The sequence below is a fragment of the Takifugu flavidus genome, chromosome 6 (assembly GCF_003711565.1).
Source record: "Takifugu flavidus isolate HTHZ2018 chromosome 6, ASM371156v2, whole genome shotgun sequence".
NCBI classification, from domain to species: domain Eukaryota; kingdom Metazoa; phylum Chordata; class Actinopteri; order Tetraodontiformes; family Tetraodontidae; genus Takifugu; species Takifugu flavidus.
This window is the reverse complement of record NC_079525.1, coordinates 8,224,294-8,232,566: the sequence shown is the minus strand read 5'-3', so window position 1 is coordinate 8,232,566 and position 8,273 is coordinate 8,224,294. Positions and strand designations below refer to the sequence as shown.

At 44.7% G+C, this 8,273-nt stretch overlaps 1 protein-coding gene across 4 annotated transcripts; it reads right to left on the bottom strand.

Moving 5' to 3' along the window:
- LOC130527454 (serum response factor-like) lies at nt 1-5,038 on the bottom strand. Of its 4 annotated transcripts, none has more exons than XM_057036011.1 (8): nt 4,139-4,982; nt 3,581-3,850; nt 2,117-2,321; nt 1,763-1,927; nt 1,021-1,128; nt 593-724; nt 439-518; nt 1-334 (listed from the first exon to the last, which is right to left on the bottom strand). In XM_057036011.1, the coding sequence occupies exons 1-8, from the start codon at nt 4,562-4,564 to the stop codon at nt 236-238; spliced, it is 1,485 nt and encodes a 494-aa protein (XP_056891991.1). In that variant the 5' UTR covers nt 4,565-4,982; the 3' UTR covers nt 1-235. The 4 variants fall into 4 exon arrangements, with proteins under 4 accessions (XP_056891991.1, XP_056891990.1, XP_056891993.1 ...); XM_057036010.1 differs by having other exon boundaries at nt 593-778; nt 4,139-4,978; XM_057036013.1 differs by lacking the exon at nt 1,763-1,927 and having other exon boundaries at nt 4,139-5,038.
- Between the last annotated feature and the right edge of the window lie 3,235 nt (nt 5,039-8,273).

Here is an 8,273-nt window from a genome sequence, read left to right as displayed (position 1 = left end):
TGTGTGTGGTACCTGGTCAGACTGCCATCATTAGCTGGACTTCCTGCAACAAACAGTCTGTCCCATTTTATTTTATTATAAGTGGTGTTGTCTTTGTGTTTGTCAAGACATAATACACAGGAAACAGGAAGTCAGCACATCTTCACAACTAACTGACTAACTGATATTGGGAAGTAAGGTTTGAAAAAGCGTGGTGACAGCAGAGAAAGCCCAGCTCCATGTCTGTGTGTGACCATCAGTCTTCTTTGGATTGGTGGACGTCCAGACTGACAACCTGCAGCTCCGTCAGGTTGCTGCTGCTGCTGCTGGTGCTGCTCTGCTGACTGATCACCATCTGAGGGACACACGGAACTGTTAGCAGTAACAGTAGTAGTATTAGTAGTAACAGTAGCAGTAGCTACAGTAGTAGTAGTAGCAGCAGCAGCACTATTTAATTACCGGGTGCAGCTGGACTGCAGACATGGGAATCTGAGCAGCAACAGGAGGGAGAGAGGTGAGAAAGACCTGTGGTAGGGAGCCTGGGTGACAGGAAACAAATGTGAATAGCCGCATACTCATCGGCACAACTGATGTACACACAAACAGGCCAAACCGGGATCATGTGACTGGGCGTGGCCGGAAGCGGGGAAAGTGTTGAGGACGGTGAGGCTGCCATCTCCCAGTGACGGTGTTGGAGTGGCATACATGACCGTGTGTCCCCCAGGATACATCATGTGGCCCGTAACTGTGGACGAGGATGAGGAAGAAGAGGAGGAAACAATGGAGGAAGGAAGACTGGCTGCAGAGATGGAGGGAAGAGCCAAAGAACAGTGAATGTAGGCAGAGAGAACAGTAAAAGAGTGGAAACGTAATCTTTATCATAGCCTTTTAAAATGGTGGGTGTTGCCTCATAACTGGGATCTACATTAGTAGTTGCTCCTCCTGCAGAATTTGAGACATCCAAAAGTGTTCTTAAGACCAAAATCATTCAGAGCTCTTAGAAAGGCTGAGAGGAATTCCTGCAGTGGGAAAGTGTCTCACCAGCAGAGGAGGCAGGATTGTGGATGTCTGAACTGGTCTGACTGGTGGAAGTCTGCTGGGTGCTGGACTGCACCTGGAACGTCTGAAGCTGCTGAGGAACTCCACCTCCTGGAAGACACACAGGTTGGGTTAGTAAGCCAGACTAATCAAGAGCAGAGAGTCAGTCAGTAAGAAAATTTGTAACAAGTTGAGATTAGTTGGATTTGGAAACAGATGAAGCGCATAGGCTCTTGAATGATGGCTGGATCAGCATCAACATGAGAAGAAGAAAAATCTCATCTAAACAAGCAGAAACCCACATAAAACAAAGAGAAGACAAGTGAAAAGGCACCAAATGGAGGTATCAGTTAGCATCATCATGTTAAGAGAACTGCTGTGCATCGAGCTCCTCCCTCAGAAGGGCACAGACCAGTATGTCATATAAGTGTGTGTCACTGGATCCAGAGCAATTTGCCAGAATAGAGTCTGTGCATCTCCACCTGATTTAAATTAATTTGGACGTTTCAGTCAAAAGTATTTTCGGTCTCATATTTCCATCCTGAATCAGTGTGTCTTGTAAATGTGCATTTCAGGCATACTGCACCACTTCAGGGGGTTAGGTACACTTTAGCTGTCAGAATACAGGCAGGAAGACAGTTAACTTGGAGACTAGATGTACAGTTTCACACCATGATTGTTCAGTTTTAGTTCAGTTTTAGTGTCAGCAGTCATCTGTCTCTTGTGGGCTTGGTCGTGTGCTGACCTGCCAGTGACACGGTGGCTGGGAGGCGCAGCAGTGTGGTCGGCTGTGTGGCTGAAGCATGCAGCGTGGTAGTGGCTCCAGGTGCCACAGGGCCCTGGAGGGCCACAGGCTGACCCTGCAACTGGCTGAGGGGGATGGTGTGTGTAACCGGAGGCAGTGATGCACCTGTGGAGAGGTGAGGAAGGAGCAAGGCCAGAAACATGTGACTTGCCGAATAGCTGCATAAAGTGAAGATGGATGGTGAGCAGGAAATAAAGGAGTGCAGACAGCCGATTGCGGATGTGAGGGCAACGGGAATGAGACCTGGTTCTAACATACATCAAAGAACCCAGAACATCAACTTTACTCCCCTACCTGACATCAAGGTAAAGCCTCCAGGAAGTACAACACCACCTGATGTCTTTAACACTGTCCCATTGGTGGTGGAACAGGGCTGCCAAGAGGGGGCGCTACTCTGCACCTGCACAGACATGGTGGACGAGGAGGATGAAGAGGAAGAGGGTGTGGACTGTGTGGTCCCAGGCAGGCTGGACATGGTGAATGATGGCTTCATCAGGTCCTGTAGAAACAGGCAGGACGATTGAGAATGTGTTCCTGAACACTCTCTTCAGTGTCCCTTACATCAGCAACGATTCACCGTGTTCACTTACTCCGACGCACAGATGTCACAGCGCTACCAACCAGAGACACCAACATGGACTGGAAACTAGGGCCGAGCAATACCGATACCAGCCTTATTTAAACGGATCTGTACTCGTAATAGAAGCAAAGACTTCTGTGGAGTAATGCTGTTCACCAGAAGATGGTGGTGCCGTAGTGCGACACCAAAACAAATCCTGGCCTTGCGTCCTATTCATATCGATGTAGCATTCTGCCTACACAAACACGGCTACTCCCATCACCACAACACACTCTGCAAAATTAAAGTTCCAAGAGATGGAATGAACAGTCATTCCTTTGAGGCTTTGCACCGGTCTGATAGGCTACATTGGATCAGCCAAAAGTTTTATCAGCTGTAATTTCTCAATTGACCGATCCTGTCACTGAGGTCTCTGTCATTTAGAAACTGTCCCAGAAGCCCTTGTCCACAGAGAGCAGATGGTTTGTTTAAACGTGTTCAGACTTTCACTGTAAAGACATGTTTGTTTGCTAGCAACACCACAAAGACCTGAAAAAAACCCACATTTAATCTGACATGTCATTGGTGTAAAAGTAGTTCTTATATATTTGTTCCATTTAATTCCATTACAGTGACATTGAGTTAAGTTGGGTCCAATATTTCTGTCTGAAGTTGTTTCGGTTTGTCCCAATTGAACTTTGAACTCTGGCCAGTCTTGAATGACCTCTGGATGTCATGTTTAATCTCAAGTCAGTTTGAGACAAAAAAGTTAAAAAAATAAATAAATAAAAGGCTAAAGAATGTGTTTTTGATCCTCAAGAGTACACAAATGTACAGTCAATAAAGATGGTATTTAAATAAACATATTGATCGCACACGTGAACAGTTATCGCTTTATTTAAAAACACCAAGTGAAAAGTCTAGTTTGTTTACTAGTAGTCACCTGCTAAAACACCTATGTTTGGTTTTTGGAGGTTTGGTAACTTGCTCAAGAGTACACTGGCTCCAAAGCTGTCCTGGCACCACCCCCTGCTACAACACCTCCCAAATTTTGTGCACACCTGGTCTTAAATCGAGAATCCTCTGCTTCTCAGCCCCCTACAGACAGTATCAAACATCCCTACTGGAAATGTAAACTGGCAGCTTTGTCATATAACTGGAAATAAACACTCTTTAAATTACTCCGGCTGGTGCGTTACCTTGGCAGCCTCAGCACAGCCATCAGATTCTGAAACCTGATAGGTGAGGTCAGTCTCCTCAAAGCCCGTGGCACTCATCCTCTGATCTGAGGAAGGGTCTGAACGCGGAGGGGAGTCTGGGGAGTTCAGGCAGGTCTGGATCAGAGCTTTGCCAGTCTCCGAGGTGATCATAGGCTGCAACTTCCTGGTTGCAAATGTGTAAACATGACCTGTCTCACTGGCAACCAGCAGAAGAACCTGGGTACCAGTCAAGGTGGACAGCTCATAGGCCTGAAAAGAGGTGGAAAGAAGTGTCATATGTGACATCCACACACATATCCAAGCAGGTATAATTCATCACTTCAGAAGTTTCTTATCTGAGAATAAAACAAGGTGAGCAACACCAGTAAATAGACACTAACTATGATATCATTCTAAGGCCATTTATTTTTGTCAAGACAATTGTTTAGAGAATTGAAACTTCAGTGGTTTATGTTCTTTGGAGATTTTGGAGGTGCTCTCTTGGATTCAGGGCCGAAGCATCGTGCTCACAGGTGTTCTGGGGTCACCAATACTCACTTTCTTCATGATCCCAGTCTTCCTCTTGCTGAAGGTCGTGTAGCGCCTCAGTTTGTTGTCTATGAATTCCATCTTGATTTTTACTCTTCCTCTGGTTTTCTTGCCGGGTTTGGCCCCTGGAACCCCTGAGTAACCCCCACTCAGCCCCCCGGACGTGGGTGCTGACTGGTTCCCGACCTCCCTCTCACTTCTCTCCCGTTTCACACCTCTCCTGTCTCCGCCTGTGGCGACCGTATCTTCATCATCCCCGCTATCGGAGTCCTGGTCGGATCCGCTGTAAACCATCTCTGCATTGTACTCCCTGTCGTCGAACTGGCCGTGTGTCTCGGAGGCTGTCGGGGGTCCCGGGGGAATCGTGTTTACTCGGTTACCCGCTCGCCCGCCTGCGCTTCTAGTGCCCATGTCCGGGCCGACCCCCGCCAGCATTTACAACCGGATCCCCTGGCCTGGGCCTGATTACTTCCTGCTCCCGGCGATCCAAAGCTATCGGTGCAAACCTCAACAGCACTCTGGGGCTTCAGGATCCCGGGCAGCCACCTCGCAGCTCGGCTAGCTGCTCGACTAAAAAGCTAAATGGCTAACGACCACAGTTCAGCGGTAGTTAGCAACAACTTTAGCAACAAGTAAAGCTATCTGTCCATCTCTTCCCTCGTCAGTGCCCGAGAGCTGAAGCAGAGCGACCAGACCGCACCAGAAGAACCACCGAGAAACAAACCCTCCATTAAATATGAGCCAGTTCCATAAAAACCTCAGCTAAGTTCTAAAGTTGTGTTTTTGAACAGGGTCCAGCAAAACCCGCCCCCCCATGAACACTTTGCTCCACATAAGGAAATGACACGCAGCATCCGCGTGGATTCGTTCGCTAAATAATATAGTTCGCACAAATTTCATCCAAGCTTCTTGGTGTGAAAACACAATCAATCACAAAATACGGACATATCTTCTTAATAAGAATAAGAATGAGTTGTATTTAGGCACTTCGCCCCGATACTAAAAAACACCAATTAAATCGTTATTTCAGGAACTACTTTCCTCCATATAGAGAACTGTGTTTCCTTTTATGGCACTGTCGCTCCTTATATGGTCAATGCTCGCTGCAGACAAACACATGAGCAGACAGATCGCGTGGACACGCGCGCGCATCTTCATGACTGTTTTAACACTAGCTTTTATCGCAAATGGGAGTATGTTTAAATACCCTTTGGCGGCCGGTACTGTGTTTCTATCAGCATTTATAAAATAACCGATCTTAGAGCTAATATAAACAGCATTCAGACAACACATGTTCTTCGTTGGCCAGATGATGCTAAATGTGTATATTACATTTAACTGGATGATATAATGCGAGTCTGGAAAGAATCCAGGAAAGACCCAGGTGGACAAGACACAGAAGACACAAGACATAGGTTGTGGAACTGACACCCTGGAGACTTGGGTGACTTGTGTTGAAGTAAAGTTTACTGATTAATCAGGAGACATGACATCAAAGCAACAGTTCATTTTTGCAGAGCCAGGACCAGTTATGAGGAATCCTTGGTACAATGTCAGGTGCAAGTCTGTTCTGAGCTTTGCTGAACAGAGAAAGTTAGGCTAATCGACTTCAGGACACCACATAAAGAGGCCTGAGAGTACGGGTCAGAACCTTGGTCCACCAGGACAGTTTAGGATGACCGACCATATTTGACAGGCTACTTGTTAAGGAAGAGTTCTCATTGTCCCTTTACACCAGGGGTGTCCAAACTTTTTGCAAAGAGGGCCAGATTTGATAACGTGAAGATGCCCGGGGGCCAGTAGATCCTTCTGATGTTTTTTTAATCAGAAAAGTTACATGCAAATGTACACTATTATAAAGCAATTTTCATTGTCACAATTCTCTTTATTTTTCAAATGGCAGTGTAACCAAATATAAGCCACTCAGGCAGACGTGAACAACTCTAAAAACACAATTCTGCCTTTAATTCATATCCGGAGAGTCAGATAACATTGAACACTGAACTGTATGGAATACCTTAAATTTCCATGAGTTTGATAAATGTAATGCAAAGTTGTCTGTTATCATTCAAGTTTAAAACAAGTAAATTTTGCTCTTGTCTTTTACAAGATCTACAAGAAAGGAGGAATTACATTTTAGTGATTTATTTATTCTGTTAGTGCCAGCGGGCCATAAATAATACATTGTAAGACTGAAGTTGCGGGCCGTATGAAATCTTAACGCGGGCCGTGATTGGCCCCCGGGCCGGACTTTGGACATGCCTGCTTTACACTATACATTTTACAATCATATATATGCTGTATTAGGGCCTTAGTTGAGATGAAAGTTAAGTTTCCTTAAACATTACAGAATCGTAATATAGGTTTCATACAAACATTCTGTCAGATTTAACATAATTTCAAAGTGATTTTCACTTTTACTCAATTGTGAACATGTTTGAATTTTGCCACATCATACTCTGTCCATCTACAGGAGTTAATTTACACCAGGGGTGCTCACATTTTTTCAGCATGCGAGCTACTTACAAAATGACCAATGATCTACCCACCACAAAAATGCAAAACATCTAATTATTTTCAAATGTATTGAGGATTCTCTGTGTATACAATGTTTGTTGATGTACCTTGCATAACCGAATGAGCCGATATTGCAAAACACACATAATAATTAACTATTAACATCATTTTGTAATTGCCTGAGTTTACTTTGATGACTTGCACTGAATTGAATCAGCCAGGGATGCATAGTCCGGACAGTATCTGCTGACAGCCATCATGGTGGAACAGTATTTGGACTTAATAATCTTCATGTACTTAATAATCTTCAACGCACTTCGAAAATGACATCGTGAAAAAAAGTCCACCTCCCATTCCGTATGAAAGTTATATGTTTTTGTCTTCTTACTTGGTCCCGCTCCCTCATTCATTTTGATGACCATAAGCTTTAGCGATGGCTTAAAATCAGAGGTAATTCGCTGAATAGCATAGCGCTTAGCGCCGTTGTTTGCGCATGAGCGGTGACCTAAAGGTCAAAATTCAGTTGTTATCTGACTGGTTGTAACGGGACTGCTGATAGGCTGACATCGTAAATTCTGCTGCACTTAGCGCCATTGTTTGCACTTGATTGGTCACCTGAATGTCAAATTCAGTTGTCATCTAACTGGCTGCCCTGTATATCAATCAAGTGACGAGCTGAATGATCCAAGGTAGTTTTCTCTGTCAACTGGACTGGGTTTCTTCTCTTGAAGACGTTTCGCCTTCTATCCAGAAGGCTTCTTCAGTTCTGAAATCGCTGGGGAGAGAGCTTGAAAATATATAGCCCCTGTGGACCATTTGTCCCCAGCGATTTCAGAACTGAAGAAGCCTTCTGGATAGAAGGCGAAACGTCTTCAAGAGAAGAAACCCAGTCCAGTTGACAGAGAAAACTACCTTGGATACAATGACCTGGATGATTGAGAATCTACACAGACGAGATGAATGATAGGCTGATACTTTTTAATGTCACGCCGCGATCGACCGGTAGATCGCGATCGACGTAATGAGCACCCCTGATTTACTGCACAAGAACGAGCCTAAGCTGTAAATAGATTACAATTACATCAATACATGTATATAAAAAAAACATGTGTATAAAAAGGGAGAAGGATAGCATGCTAATGAAACACGGACATGAGGAGTTACATGATGACTTATGTCACCATCCACTACCTAAAATGCAGACGCTCCTGTCAGCAGGGTTCAGACGCAGTTCCAGTAAGATGTTCTTTTAAGTCATATTCTTTAAACCAGATCTTGTAACTGGTTAGCATGTTCAGAGTCAGGCTTCCCGTCAGGTTTCCAACTTGCAGACCTTTAACAAGTGTGTTTTCTTGGCCACCCTCCCCTTTTGGAGGTGAGAAGGAATAGTTTATCCTTGGACACTATGAAGTAATCATATCAGAACTAATAATAATCAACATAGGAACAAGTAGAACTCGCCAGGCCTGTAGCAATTAGCCCCCTGCAGTAGAAGCAGGTACGGGAGGAAGACTCCCTCTCTCCTGTAGTATGAAGATAAAAACCTTCCTCCGTGACAAAATTTAGTCAGTAATATTGTGGCTAAAGTGATTATGATAGCTAAGCTACTACTCACAGACACTCTGGA

What these genes read in the sequence shown, in the direction of transcription:
- LOC130527454 (XM_057036010.1), bottom strand. Translation starts at nt 4,564, where the DNA reads ATGCTGGCGGGGGTCGGCCCGGACATGGGCACTAGAAGCGCAGGCGGG. An exon ending in GCTGTGCTGAGGCTGCCAAG is followed by an intron (nt 2,322 to 3,580) that starts GTAACGCACCAG and finishes CTGTTTCTACAG; the next exon opens with GACCTGATGAAGCCATCATT. An exon ending in AGCCACCGTGTCACTGGCAG is followed by an intron (nt 1,129 to 1,762) that starts GTCAGCACACGA and finishes TGTGTCTTCCAG; the next exon opens with GAGGTGGAGTTCCTCAGCAG.